The sequence below is a fragment of the Oryctolagus cuniculus genome, chromosome 9 (genome assembly GCF_051225735.1).
Source record: "Oryctolagus cuniculus isolate XC-2025 breed Fujian yellow rabbit chromosome 9, ASM5122573v1, whole genome shotgun sequence".
Taxonomy (NCBI): domain Eukaryota; kingdom Metazoa; phylum Chordata; class Mammalia; order Lagomorpha; family Leporidae; genus Oryctolagus; species Oryctolagus cuniculus.
Genome location: NC_142875.1, coordinates 36,808,902 through 36,822,536, shown reverse-complemented (window position 1 = coordinate 36,822,536; position 13,635 = coordinate 36,808,902). Strand labels below are relative to the sequence as shown.

The 13,635-nt window shown below is 43.7% G+C and overlaps 1 protein-coding gene across 40 annotated transcripts in view; it reads left to right on the top strand.

Annotated features, from left to right (window-relative positions):
* The window catches only part of LMO7 (LIM domain 7), a 228,956-nt gene that overhangs the window by 210,542 nt on the left and 4,779 nt on the right, over positions 1-13,635 (top strand). For 31 of the 40 annotated variants that reach the window (XM_089303561.1, XM_017343532.4, XM_017343534.4 and 28 more), the window contains 9 exons: positions 1,209-1,265; positions 3,129-3,154; positions 3,803-3,907; positions 4,507-4,599; positions 5,391-5,785; positions 6,625-6,690; positions 9,035-9,087; positions 11,226-11,439; positions 12,719-13,015. In XM_089303561.1, the coding sequence (XP_089159687.1) occupies positions 1,209-1,265; positions 3,129-3,154; positions 3,803-3,907; positions 4,507-4,599; positions 5,391-5,785; positions 6,625-6,690; positions 9,035-9,087; positions 11,226-11,439; positions 12,719-13,015 (1,306 nt within the window). Of the gene's footprint in view, positions 1-1,208; positions 1,266-1,422; positions 1,465-3,128; positions 3,155-3,802; positions 3,908-4,506; positions 4,600-5,390; positions 5,786-6,624; positions 6,691-9,034; positions 9,088-11,225; positions 11,440-12,718; positions 13,016-13,635 lie in introns of all 40 variants that reach the window. The other 9 variants (XM_089303565.1, XM_070048703.2, XM_017343523.4 and 6 more) reach the window with 2 other exon arrangements.

Here is a 13,635-nt window from a genome sequence, read left to right as displayed (position 1 = left end):
TGATAACAGTCATTAGTGTATGTGCCAGTTTGTAATGAGAAACAGGACAAGCTGTCTAGGGAAATGGTGGAGTTCGCACTCTGTCCTTTTGTCCATCCAGAATTAACTTAGCTCCATCATGCTGTGTACTAGTGTGCTAGTGTACTAGTCCTTGGTCATGCAGAATAAAATAGAGGTTTGGTCTACATAGGCAGTGAGAGAGACCCATAGTAGGCGCAACTTCTTTCACTGAGATAAAGCGGGTCTAAGCGTGTACGTTTCCCTTCTGTCGTTATTTGTCTTTGTAATTCATTTCTGGTAGTTAGAAGTGGCTGTATTGTCACTGGTTTAAAATTGTGTTCTTTGCCAGAGAGTCTTTAAAATGAGCATTACTTGTTTTCCTTCATGCTGTTAACTCTAAGGTATCCAGGTCCAGTTCTGCCAGTGGCTCAGGCGTGACTCACTGATAAGAGCTATTCAAATCTTTCATGCCAGTGGGTTGTATGCAGGCCCTGTCAAGGAAAGTTTTGGTTAGATAAATTATCACCAAGCAGCATCAAGTAATAATCACATTTACATTTTAGGCCACAGTCTTGTGACAGATCTGTGGGAGAAGCCAGATTGTTTTCTGTCTGACTGGGCTCCATTTGCCTGACTCAAAGTTAATAGGTACAAGATCATGAAAGCTAGAGCAAAAAGCTCTGGCTAGAAGAACCTTTGCACTTTAGCATTTGTTTTTATTGAATCTTTCTTTGGATAGCCTTTTATTGTCTTCCTTCCCTGTACTTTTTAGCTCTTATTCATCTCCAGGTTGTGAAGATTCTCCATTACAGATAATTCTTGCTTACAGATAATTCTCATGCCAGATGAGATTGTGGATTGATTAACCTAAGCAACATGTGTTAATTTCCATGGCCTTAAAGCAGTGGGATGTAGCACGGAAAATTGTGTTTTACCTTTCATCGTTGTGAAACTGTAATGCTACGTGCTAGAGTTAATAAAAATATTTATTCCTTTTACTAATTTGAATGTAATATAGACGACTAAAAGTATGTGTGTGTGTGCCTTGCCATAATGCGTATCTTCTGCGGCTATCAGATTTTTCATTTAAAAAATACTGCTGTAGATAGGGAAGGTGTATCGAGAATCATTTAAGTTACCAGTGGTGAGAAATGAAAATGAATAGACGTGCTATTTATTGATGACTTTTGTTTTTATTTTTCAACTAGCAACTGAACCCATTTCTTTGAAAAACTTAAAAAGGCGATCACAATTTTTTGAACAAGGTAAACCATAAATCACAAAGCTGCCCATTCATGTACTTTTCGTGGACTTGTTCTCACTCTCCATTCTTCCTCATGGCTTGTGGTGCTGGGCACTGCACCTTTCAGCGTGGCTGCCGTTAAGACCAAGCAACATAACCTGTCTCCATTCTTCCCCTAGGGTCGCCAGGCTTTTCTTACAGTTCATGGGTCTACCTCTGTGGTAATGGGTCTTTGTGTGTCCTTTGTTTACCTCCAAAGGTTTTTTCGTTTTGTTTTCAACTTTGTTAAAAGTCTGACTTGCTCTTAAACACACACTTCTTGCCACTGGGTAACAGTAAGAAATGAGGCATTTCACGTACACCTGACTGCTTCCTGCAGCTTGCATCGTATTGGATTACACCAACATCCAATTGGCCACCTTTTAAAAAAAACTCCGACCTGTTCCTGAGTGTGGAAAAATGCTCTATTATTAATTAAGAGCAGAGTGATTTCTCTGATGATGAGAGCTGATGGCTTTGGAGTGGTCGATAGGACTGCTCTGCTGACTCTTAAGTACATTCAGAATAAATTGTGGTTGCTTCTGAGAGCAGCTGCGCTTTGAGATTCTGGTGTTGGTGTAGTTGGGCGTGCTGCCTCATGAAGTGTGAGGCGTGTGGCATTCTTCACTTTCCACGTTCATCTAACACTCTGTCTCATGCATGTTCAAGCTTCCGTGTTCCCTATGAAGAACTTACAAGTAATACCCAACATTTAGATGCAACAGGCAGAGGAGATTGTGCTGTTGCTGTCTAAAATGTTACTGTTTCTTACTTTTAAGATTATTGAAACATGGCCAACTTGTGCTATAACATAGTGGTACATGTGTTAGTATATTTTGTGTTAAAAATCGCTTAGTCTCCTTTTTTGTGCATTACGGTCTCTTTTTGGTCCTAAACATAAAAAGTTTATTAGCTCTGCCCTTCTATTTGTGTCAGTATTGTACGTTTTTTTTTTTAAGTTAATATTTTAAAATTTAAACTCCTGATTTCTATTTAAACGAAGCAGTTAGAGACTCCAGCTAAAAACAGCAGAGATAATTCCTTTGCTTTTCTAATTTTGTCTCACTTTTCTTCAAATGGCTATTTTAGGAAGAGTGGTTAAGTCTCAAAGCTGTTTTTTTTTTTTTAAATATCAAGTGAATAATTAACAAGACGGCTGAGGTTTCAGGGAAATTTTAAAATACTGTGTGCTAGTGTGTTTTCTGAAAGGCTGTTTTTGTTAAGTATTGTACTATGTCTAGTACACTTAATGTAAGCCCCGTAAGGGTGAAAAGAATAAATTGTGCCAATAAGTTTGCATGTGAAGTTTGAATACTTGTGCTTCAAATAATAAGAAAGGACAGTGAATCGTTTCTTGAACATCTTTTTGGGTGACATATTTGTGAAAACCAGTTCCCTACCAACAAGGCCTGAAAAATGTGACTTGTGACTGTCACTTTATAATAGAATAGTGGCAAGTGAAATGTTGGATTTGGTAGATTTTGTAGTATTTGAAGTTTTTTGTTTTCTCTTAGGCCAAGCTATGAGACACTGACCCGGTTTATTAATAAAAGAACCCTAAAACCACTTCAATAATCTCCCTGGGTCCAGTTCTGGTACCCAGAGCTAGGGCATACCTTTGGTGTGCGTGATTCATCTGCGTGTTACTGACTTTGAGTTTGGAATATGAACAACAAAACTAAAGAGAAATGATTTACTGACTGTCATTTGAAAAAAACATTGCTGTTGCTTAGTATACTGGCCTAGAGACAGGAGGGATAGGACTTTCGGAAAGGAGCAGTTTAATGGAAATGGAAAGACTAACATTGTGCTTTGCCCCTCTCCTCACCCACCTGCGGTGGTACAGGAAGCTCCGATGCTGTGGTTCCTGATGTAAGTAGTATTCCTTTGTATTTTGGGTCAATAGGGTGACATGGGTGGGACTGAATTTATACAAATTGCTTCCCATTATTTTACATAGGGGTTTATCGGGTAGTAATCCTGCCAAGATGAAAAAATAGACTTTTTGCTTGTTTTGAAAACATTTTAAAACTTTTATTTAAGGTATACAGATTTCATGTATTTCATAGGTACAGATTCAGGAACACAGTGATGCTTCCCACCCCACCCTCCCTCCCGCCCATACTCCCACCCTTCTTCCTTCTCCCTCTCCTAGTCCCATTCCTAATTTTTTTTACAAAGATCTATTTTCAGTTAACTTTATACTCATAAGATTAACCCTCCAGGAAGTAAAGATCTCAACAAATAGTATGAAGAAAAAAACACTGTTCCTCAACAGTCGACACAAAGGGCTGTTAAAAATCCTCAAATCTCAAAGTGTCCACTGCACTTGTAGAGATCACCTTTTAGGTGCTGCATTAGTGACCACAGATCAGGGACTTTGCCGTGGAAAACGCGCTCTTCCTGGCTAGCGCAGGCCAAGGGGACAGGCACACTTGATCTACGTGAAAGCAGTTCGTGAGATGACTCAATGAAGTTGTGTTGTTCTGTGTTTGCTCCTCTTCCCTGGCAACCGCTCAGCTTCCCGCGCCCACCGTCAGCGCGCCGAGTCGTCGGGCCTGGGACCAGGAGGAGGAGCGCAGGCGGCAGGAGCGCTGGCAGAAGGAGCAGGACCGCCTGCTGCAGGTAGCTGAGGGCTGAGGCGCGCCCTCCCTGCCCTTCTCCTCTGTGTCAGCCAGCACTGAGCAGCAAGTTAAAAGTGCAGGACAAAACCCCTACCATCTCCTCGCTAACCGATCCGTTTGTGGGGTGGAAGCTCATTTTGCATTAAGCAAATACTTTCCTCTTTTGGGCATTGCAGAGCCATCCTTTTAACCACGCTGTGTGGATTTTTCGAGGGTATGAAAGGCAGCACTCAGGAGTGGGAGGTGCACAGCCTTGGGGAGGGCTCGGTTCCAGTACCTGGAGAGGAGGTCCACTGCCACAGACCCCAGGCCCCCTTCGAGTTGGCCCGAGGCACCATGAGCTCCAGCCATGGTAAAGTGTGGCTACGCGTTTGATTTTGGAGTGTCTGTCCCCTCCCAGCATCTGCATTTCAGACCAATAGAAGCTCATTTTTCTCTTTCACGGGCGAAAATCTGCCTGACTGACTAAATCCAATGAGAACAAAGCACCGTCTTTAAAGGCTGAGGTGACAGTTCAGAGAGAGCAAACGTGCTCGTGAGAAGGATGCTGTGGAACGCGGAAGGTCAGCCTGTGGGTTAATGTGCCGTGTTCCCTTTCAGGAGAAGTATCAGCGTGAACAGGAGAAACTGAGGGAAGAGTGGCAGAGGGCTAAGCAGGAGGCCGAGAGGGAGAACTCCAGGTACCTGGACGAGGTATCGTGTCTTCCTCCTTCTCTTCCCCTTGTCCATGGAATTAACTCGGAAGCAGCAGAGGCCTCCTTCCCCTCCACTTCTGGCCACATGTTCACACATGTAATTCCTGGGAAAAAAATGCAGTGATTTGTGATGTGCTGAATTTTGATGTTTCCGTCTCCTCTCCTAGTTTTTCTATTGCATCATTAATTATGCTGCCAGAACTTGAAGTTTGTCTTCCTCTGCTAGGTTATACCTCCATCCCTTATGCGTGGCATTTTTTAAGTGATAAAACTCTTAATATTTTTTCAAGTGGAATTCTGGGCCAACTACAGTGAATATCATCCAAAATGAAACATGCGTGTGTCTATATGAAAGTCTAGAAAATATTTTTTCTTTTTTTTTCAACTTTTGTTTAATAAATATAAATTTCCAAAGTACAACTTTTGGATTATAGTGGCTTTTCCCCCATAACCTCCCTCCTACCCACAACCATCCCATCTCCCATTCCCTCTCCCATCCCATTATTCATCAAGATTCATTTTCAACTATCTTTATATACAGAAGATCAACTTAGTATACACTAAGTAAAGATTTCAACAGACTGCACCCACACGGACACACAAAATATAGAGTACTGTTTGAGTACTAGTTTTACCATTAATTCTCATAGTACAACACAGTAAGGACAGAGATCCTACATGGGGAGTAAGTGCACTGTGACTCCCGTTGTTGACTTAACAATTGGAAAGTCTGGAAATTTGAGAGATACGCAGATTTAGATGGATTTTGTTTTTTCCCTGCTCACCTAGGAACTGATGGTCCTAAACTCACACAGCATTTCTCTGCCTGCCCGGGAGCCCGCTGTTGCCACCTGGGAGGCCTCTTGGAGTGAAGGGTCCAAGTCTTCTGACAGGGAAGGGACCCGGGCCGGCGAGGAGGAGGGGGACCCGCAGCAGGAGGAGCAGAGAAAGCAGGAGCAACTGGTCCTGGAGCAAGAGAGGAAGCTGAAGGAACAGCAGTATCAGGAGGAGCAGGAGCGGAGGCGGCAGGAGGCCCAGTATCAGGAGGAGCAGGAGCGGAGGCGGCGGGAGGCCCAGGCCCAGGCCGAGGCTGAGGCCGAGGCCCAGAGGCGCCGTGTGGAAGAGCAGAAGCACCAGGCGGAGAGAGAGAGGGAGACGTCGATCAGAATTTACCAGTACCGGAGGTACGTGTGTCCCACAGCCGAGGGCCTCAGGGCCTTTAAACTGGCTTCCCTGAGATGTCTGCTTGCCTCCTTTTAAGCTTACCTCTGCACGCTGCACAAGTGAGCACAGGCAGTCCCCTAAACACGATCACCTGCCCTGCTCCCTGCTCAGATCTCATCTGATGGCTTCTCAGCCCCGGCAGAACACCATCCAGACCCCTCCTCGTGGCTTGGAAGGCTCCGTAGAAGCTATGAGGGTGGCCCTTGTGTCGACCTCTTAGTCTCTCAGAGACTTCGCACTGCTCCAGGCGCTCGGGGCTCTTTTTCTTGCCTGAAGACGCCCTGTGCATTCTGCCCCTGCTCTTGGCACTTTCTGGTTCCTCTGCCTGAATCAGGCTTCCGTCACGTGTTTGTATGTCTTATTGATCTTCTTGCAGTGTGCTCAGACATCACCTTCTTTGAGTGTCCAGAATGCTTGATCTAAAGCGTGCGCTTCCCCCACACTCCCTCTCTCTCTGTGCCCTTACCCTGCCTCCCACTATACGCTGATTTGTTTGTGGCCTGTTTGCCCACTGAGAAGTCAGGACTGTGAAGCCACTAAGCTTGGTTTGTTTACTTGTGTTCCAGCCCTGGAACAGTACATGGACGTGGTAGGCACTCGGTGTATGCTTGTGGGATGAGTGAGGTCCAGCTGTCTGGTGACAGCAGTAGTGATTGGTAGCAATATTTTTGGATGTTGAGTATTTAACTCAGGCACGGTGTGCATGAAGAGATTAGAAAAATGTTATTTTGGTAGCCTTTTTTGTAAATTTAGGAAAGTCTTAATGTTTTGACTATAAATTTTTTTTACCATCTTTTAGGCCTGTTGATTCCTATGATCTGTCAAAGACAGAGGAAGAATCCTCCAGTTTGCTTCCTAGTGACAGGTGAGTAGAACATTTAATCATAATTTGGTAGATATTAATTGGCTTTGGGCCAGTGTTCCAAGACTTGGCTGGATGATGTAGAACGACTTTAGCTCTTTGTCCTTTGTGTGATACACAGAGAACTCTCTGGTCAGTCTTTGTTTCAGTTTTTGCCATGTAACCCCTTGGGTGACTTAGCTTAAGATCTTGTGAGTCAGTTTTTGGGGCTGAGATCAATTGGCAGTTATTCCAGTCAACGTGGCTCACTGGGCCTCTGCTACCAGTTCACTAGGTGGCTTTGCTCTGGGGAGTTGGCCAGCGTCCCCTGGAGCAATGAGAACAACTGGGGCATATGTCTTTCAGCATCCATCAAACCAGCAGAGTCTTAGATACATGGTGCTTAGGCAGGACTGTCAGGTCCACAGTAAAGTCACAAAGCCAGCTCAAGTTCACAGACATGTGACAGACTTTATGTCTGTACCTGTTTGTGGGAGAAGTCACATTGAGATGGGAATGGACAAAGAAAATAGTCCATTTTTTTTGTAATGCACCATAACCTGTACTTTTAAAATGTTATGAGTAATGGCTTAAAATTACCCAACCCAAAATTCATTACCTCTGGACATCAGAAATGAGAACTATGATCTTTTTCCTCAAGAAGTTGATTAGACCTACTCATCAGTTTTAGGAAATAAAGACAGGATTTAAACTATCTGAAATATTTTTCACATCTTAAGATTTCCTAAAACAGGACTTTTTTTATTTATTTATTAATTGAAAGGCAGAGTTACAGAGCAGAAAGAGAGAGAGAGAGAGAGAGGTCTTCCATCTGCTGGCTCACTCCCCAAATGGCTGCAGTGGCCGCAGCTAGGCTGATCTGAAGCCTGGAGCCTGGAGCTTCTTCTGGGTGTCCCACGTAGTTGCAGGGGTCCAAGGACTTGGGTCATCCTCCACTGCTTTCCCAGGCCGTAGAAGAGAGCTGGATCGGAAGTGGAGCAGCCAGGACTCGAACTGGTGCCCATAATGGGATGCCAGCACTGCAGGCGACAGCTTTACCTGCTGTGCCACAATGCCAACCCAGGAAATTTTAATAGTTAAAGTAATTTCAAAAATAATCTACAGTTTTGGAATTAAGGGCTTCTGAACAAACTCTGTCCATAAACATCCAGTATAGGTTCATTAACTTGTGTTTTCAGACCTGAAATATCCCCTTTGGGAAGTATGTCTTCCATATTAGATACAAGGAAAGACTTGTATCTGTTGGCAGTAAGGAAGACTGAACAGGGCTCAGAGTAGAAAGCAAAAAGGTAAGGAATGACTGGGTATAGTGGACTACAATAAGCTAAAGAATAATCTATTGATAGATTACCTTCTTCATAGAGAGTTGCCATAGATGAACTGTCGACCACTAAAATATTTACCTCTCTGTTAAAGCTGTGGGTTTACTTACATATTTGAAAAAGCTTTATGTAGCTTATTACCATAAGGAAAATAAGAAAAATGCAGAGAATGGAAATATTAAAGAATCCTGGGAAACATGAAGTACTCACAGGCCATCCTGAAAAGCATGCCCCAGAGGTATTGAGGAGTGTGGTAAACACCTGGTAAGAAGGGTTTTCCTGGTGCAGCTCTGATACACTACAATGTGTTACCGATTATGGCATTGTGTATGCAGATCATTGTATGTGTGTGCATATGTATAATACTGTGTGTTATTGTCTTGTATATATACTATGCATTACTGTGATTTTTAAGCTCACTGTGCCTAATGGATTGAGAATGAGAGCAGCGTGTGTTGACTTATAGACCTACATTTTACCACGACGAACCTGGTGTTTTCAGAAGTTGGCAATGCCACATGATATAGTGCTTCCCTGGAACACCAGGAAAGCATATGGCAAATTCCTCTTCCCTGCTAGTCAGTGGGGATGCTAATACCTAAGAAGCTGACTTGATGACCCTGGGAGGAGTGTAAGAAGAGGGACAGCGTCGTATGTTTAGGTGGTCTGATGGCAGTGTTTGCAAGCCCAGTGAGGCTGACATCTGGAACGCGGTGAACACTGATAGAAATTGTTCGGCCTTCATGGTCTTGAGAGTTGTATCACTGTAGGATCTAGAGCAGTACGCTGAAGTGCTTCTGTCCATGTCTCCTGTCTCACTGCTTCCTGCTTAAGGATGTCTCTGTTGGCTGCTGGTTTGTGCAATGTGAAAAATTTCCCGGCTTAAAAATAAATACAGCTCTCAACAGACATAGGACATAAATTAGTTGCTTTATAAAGCAATCTTTTTTCGTGTTTTTACCTCATAAATATGAAAAAGATATTCTTAATGAGATATATTTGATGCATTGTCTTCTTTGTTTTAGGAATAAGTCCAAGTCTACCACTGAACTGCGTGATTTCGCCACAAATAAAAATGGTAAGTATAACTTTTTTCAAATCCTTACTTGTTGGCACACAACTGGATCCGTGTTGTTAAGGTCAGAATATTTCTGATTAATTAAGATTGCTTAATTAAAACTGAATATTTTTAGCGTCTGTATATAAAACCAAAATGAGGAATGTGCTTATTTTGTCTTTCCTTAACAATGGTAGGAGGACGGAGAGAGCGAAATGGTTTAAAAATAGCTAATGTAGGAATTTTACAGAGGAATGTCGATGCGGTTTTGTACAGTAGATTTTATCTTGCAGCTGAAGAAATAGGACGGCGAAGTTTGCTGCAGGATATTGTTAGTATGACACGTGTTTCTCAGGAATGCATGTAACTAATATCTTGTAACCAAGGGAGAAAGCTCCCGAGCAGGGCTTGCCTGGGCCTCAGCACGGGACGGCAGAGGTGGGGACTGGGGTGCAGGCACTGCCTGAGTCCAGCTTGTCTCCACAGCATGGGAGAATGCAAGCCTGCGGCTTTCGGCTCTCTCTGCCTTAAGAGGAGATGGCCTGTCTTATTTCATGGGTGACCTTTGTAAGTGCTGACAAGGAATTTTTGAAACTGTGAACTCCTCTGAGAGCAGAGCGTGTCTATGGACCAGAATGCTCTGGGCGCAGCTGGTGTGTAGCCTCAGCTTAAAGCTGTCGCGTCAGTGCTCATCCTCACGGCTGCCTCTCTGGAGGACTCCTGGTTCTGTGACCTCGCCTCTCCTTGAAGTTATCTGGTCCTTGTTTCCCTCTTCCTGCATAATTTGCTGTTTTCCCCTTTAGCTGTACCCAGAGTGTCCTCTCTCTGAATTCCCAGTTGACCGGGTACCTTCCCATCCGGTTCCTCCGGCCTTACCTTTCTTCCCCTGTGTGGATTTCCTGTTCTTTCTCCCCTAAACTTGCCCCTGGTCACTATTAAAATTGCACATAAAGTAGTACTTCAGGCTCCATGAAACATCTTTAACCTGCAGTGAAGATCCTCTGTCGTGACGTGTTAACAACAGCAGCTGTGAATCTCTGGGATGATCTTATTAATGCATGTGGCTTGTGTCACTGACGTTATTTTGGTAGGATGTTTTCTCCCCTTCAGTAGCTAATTATAAGCTCCTGAATGACAGGCAGTGAAAATGATTGTATTTTACCACGTAACCTGGTTACACCGATGAGCATCTTAAAAATAGAAAATGTTTTATTTAAAAATCTGAGCAAATGTATAAGCTATGTGTATACACAAATATAAATATGGGTATATGTAAGAAACCGATGATAGAGTAGCACATTGGCTAACGGAAGATTAAGACATAAATTATGAATTTTGAAAGGATGATCGTGGCAGTAGATATAGAGAAAGAAGGCTCCTTAGATGACGCTTCCTGATCCAAATTATGACAGATGATGCCTGAAAGTTGTCAGTGTTTTGTCCAACTCAGAAATTAATCAGCAAATCTAAGAGGCAAAATCCTTCTGATAAAACGTTACTTAGTTGTCATTAATATGTCATCTATATAAACCAAATCTGGTTTATAGTTCTGTCAGTTTCTTGGAGTGGAAATGAGTCTGATAAGATTTTGATAACTTGCATTACTGAAACATGTTTTGCCTCTTCACAAACGCCATTTTGGTGACTGGCTGTGCTCTGCTTCCTCCAAGTTGGTGCTGACTGTTTCTGTGACTCATATGGTGAGCACTCGGGTCGTGCCAGCTGGGGATACACCTGCCTATGTCTCCTCTCCCTCCCCAGGTGGGGAGTGTAAGTTTTCTGCAGGAAAAAAAGTCCCTGTTTCTTTGCAGAAGTTGTCACAGCAGGCATTGGGTGACCGTGTGCTTGATGGACTGAATTAAGGCTATTTCTAGCCAGGCACTTCGTAACTGAATTTTGCTGAAAGGAACACCAGTTGTTGGCTTTGAAGCAGCCTCCTTTGTCTTGCTGACTTGACCTGTGCGGTGCAGTCTCTGGGTGTGGATAAGGAATCTGCAGGGATAGGAGGCAGTTCCTTCCTGTGCTCAGGGCAACCTCACTGAAAATGGATCACGTTAGCACATGTACACATTGCCACCTTGTCAGCTGCACTACGTTTGGAGATCTACCCGCTTTCACAGTCTGCTAATCCTGAAGGTTTTCATGTGTTTTTGGTTTAGGAAGCAGTAGGTCTTCAGACCGCAGTGGGGACAGTAGCTCCTCCCAGAGGAGCTACAAGAAGGAGCCTGTCCCATCAGGAGCAGAGTTGGAAAGACAGCAAATCCTTCAGGAAATGAGGAAGAGAACGTCCCTTCACAACGACAACAGCTGGATCCGGCAGCGCAGTTCCAGTGTCAACAAAGAGCCAATTAGTCTGCCGGGGACCATGAGAAGGTGCGAGGCCTTTTAGGAAGTTTTCCCTCTATTGCACTGTGAGGCAGACGTTTCATTTCAAGGCAGGCTGGTGCTTTGGACGGGAGACTCGTCAGAATTTCTTCAGGTGACCTAAGATTCAGGGAGAGCAGGGGAAGCAGAACAGTTGTCACTGAGCGGGGTCCGGTCAGCCGTGAACCAGTTGCTTTGTCTGCCTCATCTCATTTACTCTTGGGGCCGCGTTTGGCGGGTGGGGGCAGTAATGGTTTCCATGTGCAGAAACTGTGGCTCCCCAGGGAAGACGTTGGACAACCTCAGACAGTTAATAGACTGCAAATGTGGCTGCAGAGCTCAACATATAAATAATGTATGCCCCTCTTAGTGCCTTCTTGCCTGCTGAACTGAAATAGGGGTCACGTTTTCCTTTAATGCTCATAGTGAGGTAATTATTATATTGGATAGTGTGAAAACTTCATTTTTATAACTTTAAGAAGGTCAGTAACTTAGATGTACATTGGAGATGAGTGGCTAAATGTTTTAAAAGACATATTTTTGGTAAACAAATACTGCAGCCACTCTGATACATTATTTTCTTCTCTAACAAAGAAACTGGAGAAAGTTTTTGTAACAGTTTTGTAGGCAAAGAGCTAATTGTCTTAATATACAAATAACATCTTGAAAATCAGTAAATAAACCCTTACAACTTTATAAAAAATAGACAATAATGAAAACAGTTGACAGGAAAAAGAAAAACAAGACACGAGTAAGCATATAAAAGCTTAATACTGCTAAAATGACAGTGGTTGATCATTTTTACTCATGGGATCTGTAAGTGTTTAAAAGATTAATCAAACCTGGTATGGACAGTTGTATAAGGAAATAGGAATTCTTGTTCTTGACTGGACAGATTTTTCAGTATGTACTAAAGCAAACGTTTATATACCTGTGCTCTGTGAGCAGTTTAGTTTCTACTGTTTATCTTTCAGATATATTTGGGTAAGTGTACAAATGTATAGTCAAAGAGGTACACTTAAAATACTATTGGCAGTGACCAAAAAAAAAAAAAAAAAAAAAACAAACAAACTCATAATACCCACTAAGAAGCTTTATGAAGGCTGGTTGAAATGTGAAACATGGTGGTGTTTAAACATGGCAGCTTTGCTTGTGCAAGTTCATTGTTTCTGTAGCTGGACTTCTGCATGTGACTGTGGAACATGGCTACACTGATGATGGTATGAGGCATTGGGTAGATATCTAGCTGCATGTGTGTTGTTCTGATGAGTCCTATTCTGTGTTTCAGAGGTGAATCTCTGGATCACCTGGATTCCTCCAGATCCAACTCTTGGAAGCCAACCCCGTGGCTCGGTCAGTCCACGGGTATCTATGCCTCTTCCTCTGTTCAGGACTTCAGTCGCCCACCACCTCAGCTGCTGTCCACGTCCAACCGTGCCTACCTGAGGAATCCATCCTCCAGCATTCCCCCTCCTGCAGCTGGCCCTGTGAAGACCACAGCCGTGGGCACGGCCACCACCCGCACCTCCACCCCACAGAGCCATTCCCCTTCCACTTCACAGCCGGGCTCTCAGCCACGCAGCAGGTGAGGCCCCCTTCATGCTTCTCCTCCTCTGCTTAGTCTCAGGTGGCCTTCTTGTTGACACTTCCCCCACATCTTGTCCAAGTTTCCCAACAAGAAAGAAGAGTGAGTGCTTTGAGTGTGTCTAGTAGAGTTCTCTTATCAGATCAGTTTCCTTAGGCTGGCTTTTTTGGTGCCTTTCCCTGGACCCTCACAGTATTGATAGGTGTCAGGTGTGGCCAATGGCGACCTCTGTTCATTGCCCTGTCTCCATTGCGTGTGCTTGTGCTCCGTATCTTAGATGTAAGACGGGCCTCAGTGGCTCCTAGTGTGGGATCACGATAAGACAGCAGCTCACTATGAATGCTGTTTGAATTTCTGAATATAGGCCGTGCTGTAAGCAGCTGGCTGTTTTAACGACACTGTAATGCAGACTCATAGGAATGGCGTGTAGAAGGAAAGCACTATCATCAGGCTGCATTGTCGGAGCTGAATTAAGACAGAAAATGTTAGGTAGGTTAGATGCTGCTCTTTGGGTTTCTGATCGCCAGAATCGTTGCTTGCCTGCTGTTTGGTTTACCAACATTTTGTTCAGGCCACATCGACTGAATTCTGTGGGTCGCAGGGTATGGGAAGGGTTGTAT